This window comes from Phaseolus vulgaris, chromosome 3, assembly GCF_000499845.2.
Source record: "Phaseolus vulgaris cultivar G19833 chromosome 3, P. vulgaris v2.0, whole genome shotgun sequence".
Lineage (NCBI taxonomy): Eukaryota > Viridiplantae > Streptophyta > Magnoliopsida > Fabales > Fabaceae > Phaseolus > Phaseolus vulgaris.
The window spans coordinates 11,410,018-11,436,763 of record NC_023757.2 but is presented as its reverse complement, the minus strand read 5'-3'; the positions used below and the strand labels follow the sequence as shown (position 1 = coordinate 11,436,763).

At 35.1% G+C, this 26,746-nt stretch overlaps 2 protein-coding genes and 1 pseudogene across 2 annotated transcripts; 1 reads left to right on the top strand and 2 right to left on the bottom strand.

Moving 5' to 3' along the window:
• The first annotated feature begins 1,634 nt into the window (after positions 1 to 1,634).
• Positions 1,635 to 2,470, top strand: LOC137806649 (uncharacterized). The gene is made up of 3 exons (XM_068606864.1): positions 1,635 to 1,688; positions 1,882 to 1,948; positions 2,070 to 2,470. The coding sequence occupies exons 1-3, from the start codon at positions 1,646 to 1,648 to the stop codon at positions 2,200 to 2,202; spliced, it is 243 nt and encodes an 80-aa protein (XP_068462965.1). The 5' UTR covers positions 1,635 to 1,645; the 3' UTR covers positions 2,203 to 2,470.
• Positions 2,471 to 2,485: 15 nt separating this feature from the next.
• Positions 2,486 to 10,136, bottom strand: LOC137806648 (AP-3 complex subunit sigma-like; annotated as a pseudogene).
• A 15,138-nt stretch (positions 10,137 to 25,274) lies between these two features.
• Positions 25,275 to 25,940, bottom strand: LOC137839109 (uncharacterized). Its single transcript, XM_068648239.1, has one exon. It carries the CDS (start codon positions 25,938 to 25,940, stop codon positions 25,275 to 25,277), a length of 666 nt encoding a protein of 221 aa, XP_068504340.1.
• Positions 25,941 to 26,746: the final 806 nt, after the last annotated feature.

Genomic DNA, 26,746 nt, shown 5'->3' with positions numbered 1-26,746 from the left:
TTCTCCATTTCATACTTAAACATGATAGGTTTACCAAGTACGTTCTTTTATATTTCAAGTATTATACATTACTTCCTTTTGTCCAAAGATGGAGATTATGTTTTGTTTTAACCTCTTTGATTCTGTGTTTAAATTTTCTTTCATATATGTATTATACATAGAAAAACAGGCATAAAAATAAACATGAGTAGACAAATTTGTCAAAAGAAAAATGCCACTACCAATTTTATCTCAAAATGATATTCTTAAGTAACATTCCTGAAAAATTATTTCTTAATTATAGTTGAGACATAAACTGTTAATTAGCTACCCATTCCCTATAACTTTGTATTGTTCATACAAGCGAGTAAATAACATGCTATTTATTTCATATATAGATACAAGCGAGTAAATAATGAACAATTTTTTATAAAATAAGAATCTGATTATGACAACGAGAAGAAGAATATGGAGGGAAAAGATGATAAAATAACTAATTTGTGTGTTATTTAAGAAAAAATAGTTAGTTAAGAAAGATAATCGCCATTATTTAATTTATTAATCTCATTTAAAAATTAAAGATTATTTTTTCTAAACTCCTTTATTGGTTGGTCTTGGTATCAAGAAAGAAAAATGATCATTAGAAATAGAATCTCAGTCAAATGAAGGGTACTTTGGGGATGATCTTAGTAAGTATAGTGAAATTAGTTGTGATTTGCTTATATTGTGATATTATCCATGCTATTTTTTTTCTTAGATTTGTGTTCAAAGGAGTATTTGTTCGCGAATAACTATAAAACTTATTTTATGTTTTTAATATTCTAATTTTATTATTTAATGAGCCCGTAATCATCTGCTCTCAACTAATTTTATACCATTCCTTAAATTTTCAACATTAGCTCCAATGATGTTTTTGAAGTTCAGATTCCTTAATGGAAGCAAGTACATTCTTTGTCTCTACCTTTTCTTTTTTTAATCTACCTGCTGATTGTTGAAAAGACCTTATTATCTAATTAAATTTCTTCTAATCCAAATTGAAAATATCAACTTGTGATAAGATAATTTTTGAAGACCGGTTATTGAGATGACAATTCCCTCCATACTGGACAAAACTATTTCTCCACCTGGTACTTGAAACTGTGTTTAAGGATATCCTACTATGTTTAGTTTACTGGAGGAAGTTTTATTACTTTGCTTTAAAGTATTTGCCTCATTATGATGATTTAAATTCTTGGCACTGTTGAACTGACTTTGTTTTGCCTTTAGCTTCCATTGAATTTCACTAGTAGACTAGAACTGGAACGGTTACTTTTGTTGATAACATCTAGCTTATGAAATGTGCTCTCTTCACAGGTAAGCATGTAATCAACCTGTTTGTGCAGTACACACCCTAGAAACCATTGGATGGTGACTGGCAAGATCACGAATACAGAGTTAGTTTGTTTTGGATTTCTAGTTACATTGATTGTTTTTCCTTATGTTATGCATTTCTGTGCATGAATTTGTTTTTTGTTCCCCCTTGGTCTTGCACTTGTGAGTGCAGGCGGCTGCATAATGCCAAAACTTGTTAATTATTTTATGTTGAATCTATTCAGGAATCGTTTGCACAAAAATGCTTCACGTTGATTGATGAATATGCTCCTGGCCTCAGCACATCAGTTATGACATGCTGACTCCACCAGACCTTGAAAGGGTAATCGGTTTGACAGGTAATTTAGCCATATTCACCCAAACAAAAACATATGCAGTTGATATTTTAAGTGCAAGTCAAAGAGCTTTTTCTAGGGTACAAAAGAGACACCCAAGAGAATGCATAAATGAAACAAAGCTTCCCCAATCCCTCGAACTGGAAAGAATTTGTATATTGTGACAGTTAACACTTTGAACTGTTCTTTTGGGCAGGAGGGAATATATTCCATGGGGCTATGGGGTTGGATTCCCTTTTCCTCATGCGACCTGCAAAGGGGTGGTAAGCTAAATTATGCTGGCTTGGAATATAATCTGGTTTCTGTTTTTTTTACGTATAACTGATTATAACCATGTTCCAACTACTTGTAATTACGTAAATATTTCGTTGATTTGGGACTAAGGTCAAACTACAAGACTCCGCTTCAAGGGTTATACTTGTGCGGAAGTGGAGCACATCCTGGTGGTGGAGTTATGGGAGCACCTGGACGTAACGCTGCTCGTTTAGCTCTACAAGATATTAGAGAAAGAACTTGAGGGGTGATAGTGATACTGAATTATGACTCGCCCACATTGTTACTTCTGCAAACTGGCTTGGAAAATGATGGCTCTTCCATTGGAATTATATGCAGTAACTACTGCAAAGTTTGTAACGCATTAGATATAAGAATCAAGAGAATTATTTATCAAATTGGATGAACTGCATAACAACGATGCAGAAACTATAACATGGATTTCAGAAAACTAGAACTTGTGATTCTTTAAGATGATTTTTGACATCTGTTTCAATGCATTGATTCCAGTATCTTGACACGGTTGATAAAGAATTTAAACACTTAAAGTCAATTTAGATTAACTGAAATTGAGATTCGTTGGGAACAATAAGTGCACAGTAAAGATGTACACAACAGTTTGTTTGATCAACATGGGTAAGGAATCAATCACAAATATTGTACACACCAATTGACTAAGCAATCTGTGTTAGATCAATCGACACAAGCTTTCATGGTGAACTCAACTGTAATTCTGGATGTCAGTCGTTGTATCAGTTAGGAGCATTCATTCCAGAGTTCTAGACAACAATATCCAACGAACTTCGTAGAACATAAGATACATTTCACCTTTTAGCTCCCCCTGTATGTGTGGACAACCTTCCGGAAGTTTAATTGAAATTATTTTACCGTGACCTCCAACCAGAAACAGATTTTGGAACAAGATTGATTGCATTGGATGCTGCGTCAAGCCTTCTTTCATGTATAAACCAAGTTTAGATATATGTTTATGTAGTCACAAAAATACACATAAACCTCAAAATGTTAAATTCATACGGAAATATATGTAAAAAATATAATAATTTTGATACATTATCATTCCATCTATTTAAAATGCATACAAAGTCTTTTTATAAAAAAATAATTAATTAATCAGTAGTTTGTTAAACTAATTGGGAATTTTTAATTAGGTCTTAATTAAAAAAATTATAATTAGGTCCTTGATCATGTAATTTTTAATTAAGTATCTAAGATTTTTAAAACCTATACAAAAAAAATTTCCCCAATGTTTCTGTCGTCATAAACTAAAAACAACGATGCAATTGCAATTCAATGAGGGATTCAATTAAAAATAGCCAAATAGTTTAATGACTTAGTAATTAATTTACCTTATAAATAAAATGCAACATCTATAGTTGGAATGACGTAGCACTTTGATAGATACCATTAACAGTTAAGTATCGATAAGGTAGTTAATTAGTTAGGAAGATATAGTAGATGCGTATTGCTTATAAATAAAGAGGGTAGAACAAGAGAAATAATCTTATCATTTGATAGAGGATTATATAGTCTGATAGGGCAGAATCTTGGTCTTTTGAATATCATGGGAAATCATTCATTTTATACCTTCTAACCCTAGCCTAAGGCTGCAATCACATCGGCACAACATTTGGGATTTAGTGTTCATCAATAAAAAATCTTTTTTTTTCTTTAGATTCTGAGGCAGTCTTAATATTGCTATTCACCATAGCTCCAATCTTGGTGCCATGGGTGGGTTACAAATATTGAAGATGAGTCCACCATTTGTTAGAGAGGAAGACTTACGGGCAAGTTATCCAGGTAGAGCTTTATTTTGAAGCCACTAAAAACACAAGGAATAAAAAGCTATCGAAGGAAGTTGAGGCTCTTAGAGGTAATGTTCTCAACGGTTGAGTAACATGGAAACGACACAACCCATGCTTTATCAACGGTAGTGAAGGTACTGGTCAAAAGATTCCAACCAGGGTATCATTTTGATCAACGTAAGGAAGAGGTGTAAGAGCATGGGGAGGCAAGTGATGGAAGTCAACAGAATATTAAGGATTGTGGATAACAAAACCAGAAGCTCAAAAGCTACAAGAATTAGGAGCAACCTAACAACATACTAGACAAAGAATTTGAAAAGAACAAAATGAAGTTTTATTATATCAAGAATCATAGTGGCAGAGATGGATCTTTTTCTGGGTTGCAAAGAGGTTTAAATTGATAGAAGTCTCAATGTTTAGCAGTAGAGGACAACCAAGGACTAAACCAATGACAACAACGGAGGTCTTAGGTTTGGGTAGTACAAAATTAATCTACCACAAAAGTAAAATAAGGTGGAAGATCTTGATAATCCTCAGTTGCAATCATGTGTAGGAGTGAAATTCGTGAGGGAGCCATGGGATCTCAGTATAACTAATACAGCCTCTGATGCTGTTTCATGGCCAAAACTGACATTGAAAACAGGGATATAAACGAGCATGGAGGTGTTTACATGTTTTGTATTTGACTTCAAAGGAGTGGAATCTGTTCTTGGGCTGCTGGGAAGAATTGGCTTGGTCATCATGCTTTAATCAGTTGAACATCAAATGGAACTTCATTTTAGTAGCTACAAGCCATTCACCTTGATAGATCGTTAGGTCTATATTTTTGAGGAAGTCAGTTAGGTTAGTTAGGCGGATGAGATAGTAGAAGAAATAAGGCATAATTGCCAACAAATAAAGAAGGGGAGGTTTAGAGAGAAATCATCGTATTATTGAAGAAAGTAATAGGCTAGAGTGGGGAGAATCTTATGTAAAAAAGAAAGACCATCTTAAAAACCAGAAGGGAAGGAGACAGCACCTTGCTATTTCTTCAATAGCTCTCATCACCTCAGTTGAACTTGTCTCCAACACCTGCCCTCCCAGAATGATCTCATCTAGTATAGTATGCATCTGCAGATGAACTAATATTTTAGGTTCACATTAATGGAAATTTAAGATGCAGATTTGCTTAGGTTGAAGTATCACTATTGAGCTACTAAGCAAAATAATGAATTGATTTCCCTAAATTGAAGGGCATTTCCAAAACAAACACAAAATTAATGGAGAAAAATAACATATAAAGGAGTTGTCAATCTAGAGTAAAAAGTGCAAAGTCAAACATTCTCAATTGCTTCATATTTGAGAATCCAGCAAGTCAAACTTACAGACTGCAGCAAACTCCAGCAAATCATATATGCAACAAAAAATGTTTCCCAAAATCGTAACAGTTTCTAATTCATATTTTGATACAGGGGTGCATTACCATGTAGAGTCAATTTGAGATAAAGAACATAAGATTCATAATCGAGGGCACAAAGCATAAAACCTTACTATAGTTGAACACGATATCAAGCTCACATACATTTCTGAAGCATTTGTCCAATGTTTCAACAAAGACTGAAGGAAGAAAGGGCCTAAGTAAGTAAATCAAAACAAAAAATTAAAAACAATGTAAGAGGCAGTAATGAACAACTGTTAGCATATCTACATAGCCATGCAGAATGTAATAGATAATATATAATGATACGGAAAATAATTACTCCTCCAGGATCCTTGGAACAATATGCAATAAAATCGAAATGGTTTAAGAAAATGATAAAATTAAAGGTGAAATAGACTGTTAACGCTTAACACTATTACCTCCAATAGAGTTCATAATGTGAAAAAAAGCAAAATCACCACAAAAACATTTAGCCCAAATAAACATTCAAATTAAGGTTTCTTGAGAAGAGTTGTTAGTACCAACTTGTAATTAGGTTTCACATTTTCCTAGAAACTTGGATTAAATACGTTTTCTTTCCCTTTAAAAATATACAATGTAGATTCGTATGCATATGGGTATTCTTTCACATGCTTATGGTGTAAAAAAACAACTAAGTCATATCCCACAATGCATGGTTGGCTACATACATGAACTACATGACATCATTAAGCTCTACCAGAGATCAAAATGATTTAAAAGGTATAAACGGTTTATCATAACAATATAATTTTAACATTACTCTGTAATTTTCACACGGAATAATTTCTAGTTGTTAATGTATATGCTTTGTTTGTTGTGGATTCTGTTATAAGTGGTGCACCATGTGCATACTTTTAGCACTGCTTTTGATTGTAATCATTTTCTGTTTTCATTGTAATAATTTCTTTTAGTGGTGCATGCGGTGCATGTTTTCAGCACCACTTAGACTGTCTATATAATCATTGTATTAACTGTTTCTGAAAAATAAGAATATACACCATTTCTCTAAATTATTTCTTTGAATTCTATCATGGTATCCAAAGCTTGAAAACTCTTTCATGGCTAATGTATCTGAACCAACACAATCGCGCACCTATGCCAATTTCATCAACCACTCCTTCACTGGTTCTCTTCTCCTATTCTATATCAGAGAAACTCTCTTAACACAATTTGTTTTTATCTGGAAACAGTAGGTTGAACTTGTTATCAAGACACATCGTCTTCATCGTTTTTTTGTCCATCCTCTAATTCCCTCGCAATATCTTTCTCTTTCCGATTGTGATCTTGGAATTGAAAATCCAGAGTATAGTGCATGGGAAACGCAAGATCAGCTCCTACTCTCATGGTTGCAATCATCTCTCTCTGCATCGTTCTTAGCCAGAGTCATCGGATGCAAGCATTCTTTTCAACTTTGGGAGAAAATTCATTTGCATTTTAATTCACAAACTAAAGCAAAGGCACAACAGCGTAATATGAAAAAAGGTGATCGTCCAATTAACAAATTCTTACTTTGTCTCAAAACGCTTGTTCATTCACTCAATTCTATTGGTTATCCTGTTTCTGAACATGAACAACTGGACATTCTTATTGAAGGTCTTCCTGTTGAATATGAATCATTCATTTCTCTTATCAATAGCAAACCAGATCTATTTTCATTTGATGAAATTGAATCATTACTTGTTGCTCAAGAAGCTCGAATTGAGAAATTTAAGCAATCCAGTGACAACATCTCTCTCAATTTAACTCTTGACAAAATTATAAACAACTTATACTCCTACTGTTCAATTAACTCATGCATTTTGAGTCTTCTTGGAATTATCTTTCTGGTAATTCTTCACGAGGAGGTTATTTTCACTGCGGCAGAGGTGGCCGTAGAGGTGGTCGCAATGGCCGTGTCTCTATTCATTGTCAAATTTGTAATAAGTATGGACACACTACATCAATTTGCTATCATCGTCTTAATCCAACTTATGTTGCTCAACCTTACAATTTCTATCCGCATTCTAATCCTGCACAACTCTACAATTCACATCAGAATTTCTTTCCTAAGAATGTCTCAGCCATGGTCTTCTCCTTCTTCTGCACCACATCAGTCTTTGCATCACATCAATTTTCTGCACCACCTCAGTTTTGTACTGCAGCAGTGTCTAATCCTCTACTACAGGCATATGCAACACAATCTGTTCCTACACAACAAACTCAAAACTGGTTTATTGACTCCAGTGCTTCACATCACATCACTACTGACGCCACCAATCTTGTGGAAGATGTTTCTACTCAAGAAGATGAAAATGTTTTTCTAGGAAATGTTTGCCAATCATGTTATGGTTCTGCATCTTTTCCCTCGAGTACTAATCCATATATCACATTATATCTCAAAAGTCTTTTACATGTTCCTTCCATAAACAAAAATCTTGTTAGTATCAGTAAGTTTGCAAAAGATAACAGTGTATGTATATTTTGAATTTCACTCATCTGTTTCTTTTGTTAAGTCTCAGATTGATAACTCTGTTTTACTCAAAGGATATCTTGGTCAATAACCTTGAGTTTGAGGGGGACTGTTAGTGTATATGCTTTACTGTTTGTTGTGGATCCTGTTACAAGTGGTGCATACTTTTAGCACTGCTTTTGATTGTAATTATTTTCTGTTTTGATTGTAATCATTTCTGTTAGTGGTGCATGCGGTGCATGTTTTCAGCACTGCTGCTTCATTGTATTGGCTGTTTCTGAATAATAAGAATATACACCATTTCTCAAAATTATATCTTTGAATTCTATCACTAGTATCTATTTTTTATTATTTCAGTTAGTTTTGGGATGATTACGGTAGGTATGAAGTCCTTAAAGTACAGTGTATGTATAGGAAATTCTAGAAGAGTTTCTATCTTGTCATCCATGTTTTTATCATTATAACTTCTTAGTTTCCAAGTATTAAATAAGTTATATGTTCATACTCAAAAGGATCCAAAACCTAGAACAACAATACTCTAATTCTAACTTCAATCGTCCTTGTCCTGAACCCATTACTGATAGAAAGAAGCTTCATTGGTTGTCTCTACCTTCATCATCATATTGATGACACCCACGGAAAAAACTACTCAAGTATGATACATTTTCTCAGGTTTGTCAGCCTAGAAGCAAGACGTAGCCATGAGGATGGTAAAACGTCAGTTTACGCATGTTCCCATACATTACATATTACCTACTTTGGGAGGCACTTGATGATATGTATTAAAAATATTAATCTAAATTACTTTGATGCAAGCATCGATAAAACCAGCATTGCAACATTAAGTTACATCATATATAACTAAAGTTTAAAATTCACTACTTTTATAATAGTTCTTAGCAGGCACAACAATTTTTTATCAACGATAATTCAGAAATCTGGCATTTCATGATATAAATTTTCCCAATTCTTAAGAATAGTATTAATAGGAAAAAAATTACTCCGGTTTTCAACCAAAACTTCGTAGCTTCTTCAGACATTTGAGACACACTGATTGATTCCCAAACACACTGATAAGTCACCATTACTGAGTAAAATTATCAATTAATCTATTCAGCATACTCATCCCTGTAAAAGATATATATTTTCGATTTTGACATTCAATGCAATGCAGTAAAAGTTAGATAATATCGGAATCTACCTTATATCAAATCAAGCATAGCTAGTTCGTTTTCAGAACTATAAAAAATGAACACAAAATATAAAGTTGCAAAGTGCTTGTAGACAAGGCGAGAATCCTGCACGAGAATACAATAATAAATCCATACTTCCATTCCTCGAATGAAAAAAGATGAGATAACAGCATTACTACAAAGAGGCCAAAGAATTGCTCAAAAGAACACAGGCTACACCAGTTGGTCATCAAGTTAACAAAACTTAACAGAAAGTTTTCAATTATAAAATAAAAGCACACTCACAATTACGATCATAGCAGTCCTTCTAAGTTTAGTTTCAAAACAAGTTCATGGTAATTCAGTCCTAGCTATTACTCTTGCCACACCATATGCCAATACAAATCCATAAAATAAATTTAATCAGTACTATGGCGACAAACACTGCAAAGAAAAAGCCCTAATCTCATATTTCTTTCCAATGCCTAACTAATGATAATTAAAATAAAAAATCATGAAACTCTGACAAATCAAATTTATAGGAAGTAGAGAAATACAGGGCCAAAGAAGGACTCAGCATCCACAAAATTGCTGACATGTTCAGGTCTAGTGCATAATACTGCAAAAGAAACGACATTCACAAAAAAGGAAAGCAAAACTGAAAAGAAAACTAAAGAGGGAGGGAGAGAGAAACCTGAAAACACATTGCGAATAGCTTCCTGTTGCTGCTCCACGGGCTGATCCAGCACAAAAAGGAAAAAAAAAGTGTGAAAAATGCATCCATTAAATGATAAATGGAAATGTTGACACCAAGGGTTTGAAGAGAGAGGAGGGACCTGAAATTCGTAGAATTTGGCGAGACGAGGCTTCCCCTGCGTGTTCATCACCAGCACTGCTTTTATCATTTTGCTTCTTTCTGGAACCAATTAAGTATATACATAAATAATGGAGCTCCTTTTCTTATCATACCTCAAATTCAACTTCTTATATAGCACACGAGAATGTATCAACGATATATGAAAGTGAAGCAATCTTACGAATTACACGAACGAGATTTTGAGAAAGATAGAGAGACAGTGAAATAGAAAAGGAATTTGAAATTGAATAGGAGTGTGAGCGGGACGTACCAGTTCAGTCTCCGATCGAAACAATCGACGATGGTCAGTGTTTTCCTTGCTCTTACTGCGAACTGTAAGAACAACGGAATTCTTAAACGCACCGTTTATCGAATTTGTCAATTGTAATAATTTGGTTGCATGGATTAAGCCCACACCACTGCCAGCGTATTAGGATTACAGCGTGCGTCCAAGGTGCACACAAACATAGACCAAAAAATAATATGAGCGAAAAAATATATGGAATTTGCAAAAAACAAAAAATATTACTATTCTTAATCTCATTATAAATAAAACTGCTTAAATTTTTTAAATTTGATCATAATTATTTTAAAATTTTTATAAAAACTTAGTTTTAATCAGTTTACCGTATAAAATGTTGAATAATAAATATTAATAAAGTAAATGAGATTTTATTTAAAAATTTAAAATAAATGTCAACTTCAAGTGGTAAAATAAAAGTTAGATCTATTCCCCAAATTTTTTAATTAAATGGCGCCGCCGAATTAATTTTTGAATTAATTTTAATATTAAATATTTTCTAGTTATTATTTAAATGTAAAAAATTGGAATAGCGTATCATTTGAAATATCTGGCGTAAAAATGTTTTTTGTGGGACTTATTTTGCGTTTCATAAACTCCAAAGTGAATTTCCCAATTTGCATTGAATTGAATGCAATTGACGGTGGTTTACGATTAATTCAGCCTTAGCCTTCACCGATGTCGGTGTCGGAAGGGTTCTTCTTATTTCGGAAAACCAAGTTCAAGTTGTGATTTATGTCTTTCTTGACGGGAGAATTAGAATTCAGTGTCGATTACTTTTTTTTATAAAGAAATATATTAAGAAAATAATAATTATAAAATTATATGTAATTATTGTAAGATATTGTACAATATTATACTCAATTATATGTAATTAATTTTAATAATGATTAATATTCCTAATTAGATTATAATTTGGAGAGAGAAACGCCTATATATTTCCTATGAAGTGATGTAACACACATAAGAGAATAGCGTATCATTTGAAATACCTAGTGCAAAAATGTTTTCTGTGAGACTGATTTTGCGTTTCGTAAACTCTAGAGTGAATTTCCCAATTTGCATTGAATTGGGTGCAACTAACGACGGTCTACGGTTAATTCAGCCTCAGCCGGAGGTTTAGCCTCAGCCTCTACTGGTGTCGTTGCCGGAGGGGTTCTTCCTACTTCGGAAAACCAAGTTCAAGCTGCGATTTATGCCTTTCTTGATGGGAGAATTATAATCCAGTGTAAGTCGATTACCTTTTTTTATAAAGAAATATATTAAGGAAATAATAATTATCAAATTATATGCAATATTGTACCCAATTTATGTAATTGGTTTAATAATGATAGAATCTCATTATATTAGTATCCGTACCTAATTAGATTGTAATTTGGAGAGAGAAACTCTCTATATATTTTTTATACATTAAGTCATACACATCAGAGAATAGCGTATCATTTGAAATACCTGGCGCAAAAATGTATCATCACGCTTCGACAAAGTTATGATCTTCACCTATCAACTATCAACTTGAGGGAAGTATTAAGGAAATGGTAATTATCAAATTTTATGCAATTATTGTATGCAATATTGTAACATATTATACGATATTGTACTCAATTATATGCAATTAATTTAATAATGATAGAATCTCATTATATTAGTATCCCTACCTAATTAGATTGTAATTTGGAGAGACTCCCTTATATATTTCCTATTCATGACATATAAGATAATGAGAAACATCTCATCTTCTTACAATTTTTTATCATTTTCTTATAAAATAATCTTGATGCAGTTTAAAACACGTTTTCTTTTCTTATATGCAGGTTTAATATAGATTTGAACTTCTCTTTTCAAGCAAAGCTTTTTAATTTGTTTGTAGATTTTTATTTTATTTTTCTTTTTGATTGAAAATCCGCAGCACTTCCTTCAAGTTTGAGGAGTTCAACGATAATTCTGTGTTTCCCTTTGGCTCTTTCTCTTTTCGCGTATCGAAAGTTCATGTCAGTTCTTTTCAATCTTTGATTTGTGCTCAATTTTATTTTGTGGATTCCTTCTTCTTTTTTTTCGAGTTTCCCTGTTTTGATTTTTCGAGTTTCATGTTGTGGTTTTTCTGCGTGATCTAGCTGATACATTAGGCTGATCTTATTGTTTCAGTTTCATTTAGACTCTTGGAAGCTGACCTAGACTTTCTTGCTGGGAGATGATAACTTCAAGCCCGGTACATTTTGACAAGCAAAGGAATGGCTGCAATGGTATGATTTTCTCCTAATTATCCTGTTTTTTGATGTTTTATTCTGAACAAAGATGGCACTGATAAATGACATTGGATTATCTACAGCTTCACAAGTTCAAAAACTTGGACTTTGGCAGATGTCCAAGAGTTTATTGCCCTGGATAGCCCTGTCTTCCAGTTCGCCAGTCAGATATTCCTAGGTCAAGTAATGTAAAAATATATTGCCCCAAGTGTGGAGACACTTACTGCCCAAAATCGAAGTATCAAGTCCTTTGAAGTGCCATGTTGAACTTCTGTGAACTACTTATCTTTTCTTTTGAAAATTTGGATTTTGTTATTCTTCCATCTATACACTTTATCATTGCCTTCTATCCTCTTTTATTGGTCCGTCAATTAACGTTGTAATTTGTTAGCTGTATCAAGTTTTGGCTTTCTAGCGTTTTACTTTCCCCATACATTTTACTTACTGCGTGTTACTTTTTTTCTTTTTGTATTGGTATCTAAAATATAAAATAGAAAAGAAAATGTGTGTTCATCGGGTCTTCCTGGTCATGCATGCATAAATTATCATTAAGAATGACACAAGGAACTCAACTAATTCTCAAAAGGATTTCTTTAACTTGGATGAGCTGGTAGTACTATATAGACACAAAAAAGACCAAGCTTTATTCTTAAAAGGGTTGTTTTTTACTTCGATTTGTTGCGTCTGGTATTTGAGAACAAACTGTCATATATGAAATATGATTATTAGGCGAATGGCACGTAATATTTTATCTCCTTTGATAAGGGCAGTTGTTTGAAATTTCCGACTTGTATGTATGCTTTTATGTTCTTCTTGAATGTTTACTGATAGAAATGTGAGAAGAATCATGTTTGTATCTATCAATGCTGATTTAGGAGCGTAAAAAGGTAAGAAATCTGCAAAATAATTTCTACTCATATATGCAAAGAAAGACATATAAGTATGACGAATTTTTCTTTTTATCCTTGACAAAAGCGAGAGTAAATGCATGTTGTAGGTGAATTCATTTTTTAACTTTTAAAATATAACAATTTTTTTAAAGATAAATAAATTTATATAATAATAATATAAATATATTTATATAGTAATAGTAAAAGAAAATAAATTAGTAATATAATGTAAATACTATGAAATAATAGTAATATATTTAAAATTTAAATAATATATAAAAAAGTAATAAAATTATAAATAATTCTAGTAACTAAAATAAATTTTTAAAATAATAATAAATTATAAATTATAAACAATAATAATAAAAATAATAATAAATTACATATTCAATAATAATTAAAATAAATTTATTAAATAATAATATTAACAGTAATAAAAAATAATTTTTATTTTTATTTGATTTGATTTTATGAAAATATATTTTATATATATTTATAAAATTTTAATTAACTAAAATTTATACAAAAATATCTCATATTTTATTATTTAAATATTTTTTTTTAAAAATGGTAAATTTGTAAATTTACATTTTACACATTTAAAAAAAAATTAAAAATCTCTTTACAACCATCATAGCACTCATAAACTTCAATAGACTTTCCTCACAAATTCACCCTATTATATCATAATCCAAACAACCTCACCTTCTTTACATTTTTCTTTCAAATCATTACAAATTCACTCCCTCAATCTAAACCTACCCTTAGGAAAAAAAACTCAAAGAACCGGAAACTGTAAGTTTTTTTTCCTCATTTTTTACACAGCTGCCATCCGAAAACAAGTGGTATAAAAAAATTACGAAGATTTGCTTGATTTATTTTGTTTTATGATTTCATTAAGTCAGTTAACAAATCATTTTGTTGAGATTTTGTTATTGCTAACTAGATCCTGGATATTTTGGATTACCCTGTTTTGGCTTATGGTTGTTAAATTATTTATGGGGGAAATAATATCTCGTATTTCATACACAAATTTCCTAAACTGCCTCTAGACATGGATGGAGCTTATTTTGGAGCTACATTTCCTCACCTCTTTCTGATGACTTACGAAAATCTGAAGCCACAAAAGCCATCACAGAACTATGTACCAAGAGTTTTTGGTTTCAAAGTTCACAAGTCCTGAAGCTGGGTAGAATTTCAAGCTTTGATTAGAGTAAAAATCTGAGCATGCCTTGTTTACTCTTTGTTGTATTTTTTTAAAATGCAGCCATTTTGAGTTTCTGAGATGAGTACAGTCTAGATCCAAGTGTTTTGTAAACTGTAAAGATATATGCAGGCACCAACAGCAAGTCAGCTAGAGCTTAATTTTTGCTTTTAGTTTCAAATTCAGTCTGCCACTGTAAAAGGTTTTCTGATAGAATTTTAGGTCAAGTACTTGAATGCACTTCTCAACTTTTATGTTAAACCTGCCCAAGAAGTGGCACATGTCACTTTCTTATCAAATGTATTCATGTCATTTACTTATCAAATGTATTCATGTCATCCTTTTGCCAGCATTCCCTTCAATTTCATTTTCTTGATGTTTTTTAAGAAATTATGTAAATTAATTTCTATAAAGTGACTCACATGACTTAGAGTTTGGGCTTTGAGCCCGAATATGATTTAATAATAATAATAGAATTAAAGGCCCATTGGTTAATGTTGCATAATCAGGAGAATTATGTTATAATTAAGTGCAGATTCTATTTTATATTTATTAGGACAGATTTGTTAGTGATTTGATTTGATTTGATTTGTACAGCTTTAAACACTCATTATTTCTGCCTTTCATTGCCTATTATTTCTTTCTTTAATTAGGTTGTAAAACAGTCTATAAATAGAGACTGTAATCACATTTGTAAAATATCTCAGAAATATATTTCACTTATTTCTTTCCACTTGGTATCAGAGCTCCTGATCTAGGAGACTCTGCTTCCGCAAATGTTTTTTTAGCCTTCATTGCTGTAATCATTTTCCTTGACAGCCTTCATTGCTGCAACTTTCTATTTTCCTTATCCTTTCTCCATTGACCACCACCGACCACCACTGCCGTCGCTCGCCGGAAACTGCACCGCTCGCCGGAACTGCCACTGCTCGCCGGAAACCGCCGCTGGCCGCCGGAAACCGCCACCGGAAAATTTTTTCCGGCAGATTTTTTTTCCTGTGTGTGTGAACAGGATCAAATTTTGCCAATCTGAAAAACTCAGTTGGTTTTGAACTCTCATGGACTCCCTTAGTAAGCCATCTAGCTATTGTTCCTTTACTATGAGTGGTAAGAGTTCTAGTTTTTTATCCTTTAATGCTTCTAGTACTGAAAATATCTGGATTATAGACTCTGGTGCTACTGATCATATGACACCTCATTCCTCTTCTTTTTCATCCTACACTACTTTATCCGGTAAGCCATATATTACTATTGCTAATGGTTCCACTACCCCCATTAATGGTCGTGGTAACATTCACCTTCAACCTTCATTTCCTTTAAAAAATGTGCTTCATGTTCCCAAACTATCCAATAACCTCTTGTCTATTCAAAAGATTACCCAAGATTTAAATTGTACAGTGGTATTTTTCCCTTCCCATTGTGTTTTTCAGGATCTTGCCACGGGGAAGACTATTGGAATTGCTAAAGAGCAGGGCGGGTTATATTATTTACAGCATGAAGAAAGTAAAAAGGGTGCTAGACTACATGCACACACTTCTAATCTTCAGCAAGGTCGTGAATCTTGGTCATCCTCTCAGATATGGCTTCAACACAGACGTCTTGGTCATCCTCCATTTAGTACCCTAAAGTCCTTATTTCCTGTTTTATTTACAAAAGTGTCTGCTGAGTCATTTCATTGTGATGTTTGTCAGTTTGCTAAACACCATCGGACAACTTTTCCTCCCAATGGTAATAAAAGTTCTAAACCTTTTGATCTTATTCATTCAGATGTATGGGGACCTTCACCTATTCCTAATATCTCGGGTGCAAAATGGTTTGTTTCATTTATTGATGATTGTACTCGGGTTACTTGGTTATTTCTCATGAAAGATAAGTCTGAAGTTTTTCACTTGTTTGTAAAGTTTTACAGAATGATTCAAACACAATTTGAAAGTTCAATTAAGAGATTGCGTTCTGATAATGGAAGAGAATATGTGAACCAAAACCTTTCCAAGTTCCTTGAGGAAAATGGAGTTGTTCATGAATTAACCTGTGTGGACACTCCTCAACAAAATGGGGTTGCTGAAAGGAAAAATCGTCATCTCCTTGAGGTTACTCGAGCTTTACTTTTCCAAACATCTGTTCCTAGATCTTACTGGGGGGAAGCAGTCCTAACTGCCACTTATTTGATTAATAGATTACCCTCTCGGGTTCTAGAGGGTGTTACTCCTATTCAGGTTATGACCACATTCTATCCTTCTATTCCCATGTTGAATAGTCTTCAGAATCGTGTCTTTGGTTGTCCTGCTTTTGTCCATGTTCATAGTCCTAATCGGGGTAAGTTAGATCCTCGTGCCATCAAATGTGTCTTCATCGGTTATGCCCCCTACAAAAAGGGGTACAAATGTTATCATCCTCAAAGTCGTAAAGTTTATATTTCCAAAGATGTCACCTTCCATGAAACAGAGTCTTTCTTTCCTAGTTCTCAGCTTCAGGGGGAGAGTATTCAAGAAGCTGAGGACCTTGAGTTGCCACCTTTTCCTTTGTTACAGGATTTCGTTCTTAGGAAGGATGACAAAGACCCTGCACCAACATCATTACCAGAGAAGAATAGTGAAGACAAATATTTTGGAAAACAATATCAGCGAAGGCAACAAGAACCCGTCCTGGTCGAACAACAACTTCAATTGTCTGAACCGGAGGTAAGAACTCATACCAGTGAGACTCTTGAGGACACCTTAAATACTGCTTTTGAACCTAACCTAAATGATTTACCTATTGCCTTGAGAAAAGAAAAAAGATCTTGTGCCAAATATCCTATATCCCAATTTGTGTCTACAGAAAAACTTTCTATGCAGCACCAGAGTTTTCTTTCAACTATTGATTCTATCAAAATCCCTACATCGGTACAAGAAGCCTTAAAAGATGAGAACTGGATTCGAGCCATGAATGAAGAAATGAGCGCGTTAGAAAGGAATGAGACTTGGGAGATTGTAGAGAGACCAAAAGATAAGAAAGCAGTGGGTTGTAGGTGGATATACACAGTTAAGTATAAGTCTGATGGCACACTGGATCGGTATAAAGCAAGGTTGGTTGCAAAAGGGTACACTCAAACCTATGGGATCGATTATGAGGAGACTTTTGCTCCAGTGGCAAAAATGAATACCGTCAGGATTATTCTCTCCCTGGCGGCACACTTTGGTTGGGCAATGCATCAATTTGATGTTAAAAATGCCTTCTTGCATGGAAGCTTGGAGGAAGAAGTATACATGGAGATTCCACCTGGGTATGGTATTGTTAATGAAGGGAATAAGGCGTGCAGACTTAAGAAGGCCCTATATGGTCTTAAACAATCACCTCGTGCTTGGTTTGGAAGGTTTACTCAAGCTATGGTATCTTTGGGGTACCGACAAAGCCAAGGTGACCATACTCTGTTTATAAAACATTCTCAGAATGGTAAACTCACTCTACTTTTGGTCTATGTAGATGATATGATTATTACAGGTGATGATGAGATTGAAAAACAAAATTTGAGGGAGAGACTAGCTGCTCAATTTGAAATGAAGGATCTTGGGAAGCTGAAGTACTTCCTTGGGATAGAGGTTGCTTACTCGAGACAGGGCATCTTTATTTCTCAAAGGAAATACATCCTTGATCTTCTCAAAGAGATTGGTAAGTTGGGTTGTAAGCCCACTGGAGTGCCAATAGAGCAAAATCATAGGATTGGGAATGATGAGGAAAACCCAAAAGTGGAGAAGACACAATATCAAAGACTTGTGGGAAAACTCATTTATCTTTCACACACTAGGCCAGATATAGCCTATGCAGTTAGTGTGGTTAGTCAATTTATGCATGATCCAAGAGAAAGACACTTGCAAGCAGTAGATAAAATTATTCAGTACTTAAAAGCCTCTCCAGGAAAAGGATTGCTATTCAAAAAGGGGGAAAACTTATCCATGAAAGTATATACTGATGCTGACTATGCAGGATCGATTGTTGATAGGAGATCCACCACAGGCTACTGCATGTTCTTGGGTGGAAATCTGGTGACATGGAGGAGCAAGAAGCAAAATGTAGTTGCAAGATCAAGTGCAGAGGCAGAATTTAGAGCCATGGCTCAAGGGGTGTGTGAACTCTTATGGATGAAGATCATACTTGATGACCTAAAAATAAAATATGAAGCTCCTATGAGTTTGGCATGTGATAATAAGTCCGCTATCAGTATTGCACACAATCCGGTTCAACATGATCGAACAAAGCACGTAGAGATAGACCGACACTTTATTAAAGAGAAGTTGGATGATGGTCTTATAGCCACTGAGTACATCCCTTCAAGACTCCAATTGGCAGATATGTTTACTAAGGGACTTCCCGCAAAACAATTCGAAGATCTTACTTGCAAGTTGGGAATGATAGATATACATTCACCAACTTGAGGGGGAGTGTTGCATAATCAGGAGAATTATGTTATAATTAAGTGCAGATTCTATTTTATATTTATTAGGACAGATTTGTTAGTGATTTGATTTGATTTGATTTGTACAGCTTTAAACACTCATTATTTCTGGCTTTCATTGCCTATTATTTCTTTCTTTAATTAGGTTGTAAAACAGTCTATAAATAGAGACTGTAATCACATTTGTAAAATATCTCAGAAATATATTTCACTTATTTCTTTCCACTGTTAATGTGAGAAATATATATCTGATGATATACCTAATGAAAACCTACATCTGATGAAGATTGGGAACTAAAGGCTACAGGGTTCTGTCTTTGCAAATAATAGTTGTCTCACTGTTAACCCTCACGAAAGTGAGTGACAAGAACGAAATTGCTAAGAGATAGATTGGGACAGAGGAGATAAAGTAATTGCTCAAGTAGGATCACTCATGGATCAAGGTAAGTGCCTATTCCTTCATTGTATGATTGTGTGAGAATCATGATATGATAAGATCTGTATGAGAATATTATTGTATGCGTTCATAATCATGTTTAATCGTATTTTAATTTACATGTGGTATCAGAACCTCGTTGCTCATGTTGTGATTCTCCATTAATGCTTTTCCAAAATCAAAGAACCCTAATTTTAAAATATTCTAAATTTAAGAACTCTAATTTTAAAATTAGGATTTATAGATTAAGGTTTCCATTCCTCTATAATAGATCCCTAATTGTCCTAAACCATCAAAAATCAAAGAACCCTAATTTTAAAATAATCCCAATTGAAGAACCCTAATTTTAAAATTAGGGTTTATGGATTAAGGTTTCCATTAACATAACCCTAATCTTCCTGCACCCAACACCATTAACGGTGTTAAAAACCCTATGAACCTATTAGTGGGACTGCAAGCCCTCGCCGCTTCCGTGAACCTTTTTTGCACGGTGGTAGTGCTGTGACGGTGGTAGGAGCCTTTCGAAAAGAAAGGCGTGAGGAAGATGATGATGTGGAATCAATTCCTGATGATGAAATTATAATATAATATATATTATAATATAAATTAATGAAATACATGAATTGTTTCTTCCTTCACTTTAGATTAAATTATAATATAATGATAAATTCAATTTATGAATAGCATGAATCCATTCCTGCACCTTACATCATTTATTTTATTAATGTTTTTATCAAATCTTAATTAAAGTTTTATTATATTATAATTTAATTTAATTTATATTAAATTAAATTTTAATTAAAGTTTTTAATTCAAATTTTATTATGTTATTATTATAATTAATTCAATTTAAATTATATTAAAGTTTAATTAATTGATTGAAAGTGAGGAATGGAAAATTAATTTTTCCCCTTTATGTATTAATTTTTAATGATATGATTTTGGAATTATTTGTATGATAGATTTGTAATCACCAAAGTGATCAAATCTTTATGTTTTATTTAATTCCAAATTATGGATGAATTTTATTTCAATTAATGATATAATTTTTGGAATTATTTGTATGATAGATTTGTAATCACCAAAATGATCAAATCTTTATGTTTTATTTAATTCCAAATTATGGATGAATTTTATTTCAATTAATGATATAATTTCTAGAGTTATTTGTATGATAGATTTGTTAATCACCAAAGTGATCTAATCTTTAAGTTTTATTTAATTTCATATTAGTGATAAATTTTATTTCAATTACTTATAGAATGAATGCTAAATTATTTATGTATGGGTAAATGGAAATTCATTATTATAAGACATTTTTAGGATCATCCAAAGGTTGATTAGTTGTCCTTATAATTAATGGATATGATTGTTGGTAGTGAGTATGTGTTATTAGTTTTGCTTGTATATCCAAAGATAACAAGTGTTTCTAGTTAATGCATATATCTTGCCAAATAAAGTTAATACTATTAACATCATTATGTTTTGTGTATTAATGAATCTCCCAAAGGAGAACATTAGTATGCATAGAATGTTTTCTGAATCTGTATTGTATGTTTAATTTATGACTCAAAGTATTAATGTTAAGCATGTGTGATTGCAGTATCTGTTCCTGTAGCCTTACATTCTCAAGCTACGTCTGTTCCAGTCTTTAATGGTCTAAATTTTTCTGACTGGAGTGAAAAAGTCCAATTTAACTTAGGTGTATTGGATCTTAATTTGGCCATTCGAATCGAGAAACCTGTTGCTATTACTGATGATAGTAGCAATGAGGAGAAAGCTCATTATAGGGTTTGGGAAAAGTCAAACAGACTTAGCCTATGTTTATGCGGATGAGCATAGCAAACAATATTAAGTCTGTTCTTCCCGAAATCGAGAATGCAAAAGAATTCATGAAGTTTGTGGAAGAGCGCTCCCAAATAGTTGATAAGTCTCTTGTTGGGACATTAATGAGTACATTAATCACCATGAAATTTGTTGGTTCTCGTACTATGCACGAACATGTCATTGAAATGACTAATATTGTGGCAAGACTTAAGTCTCTGGGAATGGCAGTGGATGATAATTTTCTCGTACAGTTCATTTTGAACTCTTTACCGTCTGAGTATGGTCCTTTCCAGATGAACTATAACACTATGAAAGATAAGTGGAATATGCATGAATTGCATAACATGTTAGTTCAGGAAGAGACTAGACTGAAGAATCATGGAAACCACTTCATACATTATGTGAACAATCAGGGAGCTAGAAAGAAAGTCTTCAAGAAACATGGAAACGGTAAAGGACCACTGAAGATAAATGAGTCCTGTACTAAGCTCCAGAAGAAGAAGACAAATGTCATTTCTGCAAGAAAGTTGAAAATTTCCAAAAGGATTGTTTGAAACGTAAGGCTTGGTTCGAAAAGAAGGGTAAGCATAATTTTTATTATGTATGTTTTGAATCAAACTTAACTGAAGTTCCACATAATTCTTGGTGGATTGATTCTGGATGCACAACTCATGTTTCTAATATGATGCAGGGATTCCTTTCAACCTGAACCATAAAGCCAAATGAAAAGTTTGTCTTCATGAGGAATAGAGAGAAGGTTCCAGTGGAAGCTGTCGGGACTTATCGTTTAATCCTCGACACTGGATTTTATTTAGACTTAATGGATACTTTTTATGTACCTAGTATATCTAGGAATTTAGTTTCATTTTCTAAACTTGATGTTGTCGGATACTCTTTTAAATTTGGGAATGGTTGTTTCAGTTTATTTCAGCGTATCTATTTGATTGGATCTGGTGCTCTTTATGATGGATTATATAGATTGAATCTTGATAATTTATATGCTGAAACTCTTATGACCTCGCATCATAATGTTGACACTAAACGTAGTTTAGTGAATGAATGTTCTGCTTTCTTGTAGCACAAACGTTTGAGACATATTTCCAAAGAAAGGATGGAGAGATTAGTAAAGAATGAAATACTTCCAAGTTTAGATTTTACTGATCTGAATGTATGTGTGGATTGTATTAAAGGCAAACAAACAAAACACACAAAGAAGGGAGCCACAAGAAGTACTCAGCTTCTTGAAATTATACACATTGATATATGTGGACCTTTTGATGCAAGTTCTTTCAATAAAGAAAGGTATTTTATCACCTTTATTGATGATTTTTCACGTTATGGTTATGTCTATTTACTGCATGAAAAATTGCAAGCAGTGAATGCCTTAGAAGTTTATATAAATGAAGTGGAAAGACAATTAGATAGAAAGGTGAAAATTGTCAAAGTCAGATAGAGGTGGTGAATATTATGGAAAGTATGATGAAAGTGGACAACACCCTGGTCCGTTTGCTAAGTTCCTTGAGAGACGTGGTATTTGTGCTTAATACACAATGCCAGGTACACCACAACAAAATGGTGTTTCAGAAAGGCGTAATCGAACCTTAATGGATATGGTTAGGAGCATGTTAAGTAAGTCAATTGTACCTGTTTCATTGTGGATGTATGCTTTAAAGACTGCCATGTATCTGTTGAACAGGGTTCCTAGTAAGGCAGTTCAAAAGACACCTTTTGAATTGTGGACAGGAAGGAAACCTAGTTTGAGACACTTGCATGTTTGGGGATGTCAGGAAAAAGTTAGAATATACAATCCGCAAGAAAAGAAATTGGATGCAAGAACAATTAGTGGATATTTCATTGGTTATCCAACAAAGTCAAAAGGGTATATGTTTTACTGTCCTACCTATAGCACAAGAATTGTTGAATCTGGAAATGCACGGTTCATTGAAAATGGTGAAACCAGTGGGAGTGATACTTAACAAAATGTGGAGATTAAGGAAGTCAAAGTACAAGTTCCTTTAACTAGTACTTCAACTTCAAGTATTGTTGTTCCTAATGTAGTTGAACCACTCAACGATAAAGAAGAACAACAAATTAATGATCATGAAGTTAACAATGAACTTGTAATAGAACAACCACAAGAAATAGTATTAAGAAGATCTCAAAGAGAAAGAAAGTATGTTATTTCGAATGATTATGTGGTTTATCGACAAGAGTCAGAAAATGACTTAGGTATTGATAATGATCCAATTTCATTTTCAGACGCCATCAATGATGATAATTCTGATAAGTGGTTAGATGCCATGAAAGATGAGCTTAAATCAATGACACATAATGATGTATGGGATTGCTAGAAGGATGCAAGAGAGTCGGGTGTAAATGGGTCTTTAAGACTAAACCTGACTCTCATGGCAATATCGAACGTTACAAGGCCTAACTTGTTGCCAAAGGTTTTACTCAAAAGGATGTCATTGATTATAAGGAAACATTTTCACGTGTTTCTAAGAAAGATTCCTTTAGAATTATCATGACATTAGTAGATCATTATGATCTTGAGTTGCATCAGATGGATGTCAAAACTGCCTTTCTGAATGGGGATTTAGAAGAGGATGTTTATATGGACCAACCAGTGGGGTACATTGAAGAATGATGTGATTCCAATAGCCACATAGAGAAAGGTTCTTGACCTTCTTAGGAATCAACTTGAGTTGGACAATAGTTAGGCACTTTTTCTTAGAATTGGATCATTGTTCTAAGTCAAGAACTCTCCAAAAACTAGCACCAATTCCAAACTCATATGGAAGTTCCAATTATAGTCAAATTGAACCGAACAAAATGGGACAAAAGATAAGCAAACTGAATTAGAAGTGCTGGAAATTAAAATGCACCGAACCAAAACAGAAAAGAATTAGAACAGCTGCTGGAAAATGAAAAATAACGAAAAATGAAGAAGGAAAGGAACACATGGTGTGTAAACTTAAGAAATCAATATACGAGCTTAAACAGGCTTCTAGGCAATGGTATCTTAAGTTCAATGATACTATTGTGTCCTTTGGATTTAAGGAAAACATCATTGATCGAGGTATATATCTGAAGGTCGGCTAGTCCTTTCAGAGTGACAAAGGCCCTTGGGAATGGAGCATACAGGCTTGAAACGCTTGAGGGAGGCGCGATTCCTCGAACATGGAATGCGGCCAACCTCAAATTTTATTTCAGTTAAAGTTAAGCATTGTACACAGTTTTAAGGGGACACTCTTTTTCCCTTCCGAGGGTTAAATAACGAGGTCACCCAATAAATTTCGATTGAAACATATATGTTCTCGAATTGCTTGTGTAGTGTAGTAATGAACCTTTCGCTTGGGTGTTAGAGGTCTCGAGAGGGAGTGGTAGCTTCCTCAGAGGAAACCTCCCCTCGAGTGAGAACACCCAATCTGAGCTGTGTGGTTCCCCAGTGAAGTCCTCTCTTGCCTTTAGGCAAAGATGAGGCTAGTTACGAACTTGTTCCCTTGCGTTAGAGGTCTCGAGTGTGGGAAAGGTAGGTTCGTAGAGAACACCTCCCCCCTCGAGTGAGAGCGTTAAGGTAGAACAAAGTAGTTCGCCAGTCAAATCCTCCTCGTCCTTGGGCGATGTCGAGGTCAGTTATGAACTTGTTCCCTTGCGTTAGAGGTCTCGAGCGTGGGAAAGGTAGGTTCGTAGAGAACACCTCCCCCCTCGAGTGAAAGCGTTAAGGTAGAACGAAGTAGTTCACCAGATAAATTCTCCTCGCGCTTGAGCGATGTTGAGGTCAGTCATAAAAATAATCCTTCTCGCCTCTGAGCGATGATGAGGTCAGCTATGAGTTTGTTCCCTTGGGTTAGAAAAACCAAAGGGCAGCAGGACGGTTAGTAGAGAATACCTTCCCCTTTGGTGAGGACGCCAGGATGAGGAAACAAGGCTCACCAGTTAAGCCCTTTAACTCTATACAGTGGGGGTGACACCAGTTAAGGTTGCACGTGTACACCTCCACAACCTTGAGAGGAGAAAGTAAGGAAAGGTGGAGGTGGAGGAGTGTGCTACCTAAAGTATAATGGGATCGTTAGCGCTGTAGCAGAAGTCAGTGCGTATCGCGACAGTTGTCTATCAAACGACGAAAAACACAAGTTGGAAGAATGGCATTCAAACAGTTCAAGATCAGTGAAGCGATAACAGTTTAAAGTTTATACATAAAGCAAAATTGTTCATTAAGGTGCCAAGTACAACTTATGAGGGAGGAGATCGGGGCACGATCTGCACTTCCACAACCTGCTTCGACATCGAAAATAGTGAAAGGTCTATCTCAGGATGCGCACAGGCAACCTGTTCAAGAGCGTCCTCAAACCCCGAAGCAAATGCGTCAGCCACATCCTCGGTCAGCTCAGCCTCGATTTCTTTGAACTTTGCGGCTTGCTCGGTGAGTTCAGCCTCCCGACGACACAGTTGCACCTCCTGGTCGGTGGCCCTTTCTTCTAGCCTCGCCATCCTGGCTTTCATCGCCTCAGCTTCTTCTTCTAGTTTGATCTTCTCCATACGCAAGGGCAGGATATTGGCTTGCAGCTCGACAGCCTCCTGACCCTTGTCATGAAGCCGTTTGGAGAGGTCTGTTTCGGCATGGCGGAGGCTGGCCAACTCCCTGTTCAGGGCGATCTTGCGGGTGGCGAACGTCTGAGCCAGCAAGGTCATCTCTTCTTTCTTTTTCTCCCCAGCGAGGGCCATTTCCTCCTTAGCTCTGGCCTCCACCAATGCCACCTGCTCCTGGACCCTCAGTGCCACCTGCTCTTGGACCCTCGCCTTAGTGATTATGAGGGCGTTAGATTGAGCAAGGAGAGTGCCAAAGTTGAAGCCCAGCCTCTCCCTAGCAATGGCCTCGTCCAGATCCTCCACCACCATTGATTGGAAGCCCTTGAGGGTGTGTTGGAGGACAGCAGGCAGTTCGGGGGCAGGGGGAGATGCGGGGGCGCGAGGTGGCCTGGGGGTGAGGAGGCGCTTGGAGGGTGGTCTTGGAGAGATGCGGGGGTACCCTCGGTGGATGAATGGGAGGTCGTCATCACCATTGCCCTACGCCTTTTGAAGGCGGGGCCCTCCTTAGTGTCCTCATTAGATTCAATGTCTACCACCCCCTTGCCTTTCTCCAGGGAAGTTGGAGCAGGGTTTGTTTGAGCGACGGTAAGGGAACCGCATCAATGGGGATCGAAGGAGTGGGAGAAGGAGTGGCAGTGGTAGTGATGGGGGCGGAAGGGGTAGAGGCGCCAACGGCCTCAGGCACCCCTTGGCGACGAGCGAGGGTGGCAGACAACTTTGCTTTCTTCTCTTTGCTCAACACCATATCTGCAGCAAACGCAAAGACACGATAAATGCAATAATCAGAATACAAGGAGGCAACAAAGCAGTATAAGACAAGCATGAAGAAAGGGAGCATGAGTTTTGCGTAGTTTAAGAGCGCGAGAAAAAGCAAGTAAAGGTTAAGAAAAGACAGAAGCCAGTACCAACATAGCCCTTAAGGTTTTTCGGGCTGAACTCGTGTTTGATTAGTTGAGTGGTGTTGAACACAACCCCCAGGCCTGAGAGGAGCTGGAAGATTTCCCGGTCAAGGGGTGTTAGGTCTTCGAGACCCCTGGCTTTTTTGAGTTTCAGTTTCCCCACCCAATAAAGGGGAAACCCATCTAAGAGAGTAGGGTCGAGAGCAGTGCAACATA

Excerpts from the sequence above, each read along its gene's own strand:
- LOC137839109 (XM_068648239.1), bottom strand. The coding sequence starts at position 25,940 with ATGGTGGTGGAGGATCTGGACGAGGCCATTGCTAGGGAGAGGCTGGGC.
- LOC137806649 (XM_068606864.1), top strand. The coding sequence starts at position 1,646 with ATGCTGACTCCACCAGACCTTGAAAGGGTAATCGGTTTGACAG. Across the intron at positions 1,689-1,881 it reads AAGGGTAATCGGTTTGACAG|GAGGGAATATATTCCATGGG; the intron begins GTAATTTAGCCA and ends TCTTTTGGGCAG. Across the intron at positions 1,949-2,069 it reads ATGCGACCTGCAAAGGGGTG|GTCAAACTACAAGACTCCGC; the intron begins GTAAGCTAAATT and ends TTTGGGACTAAG.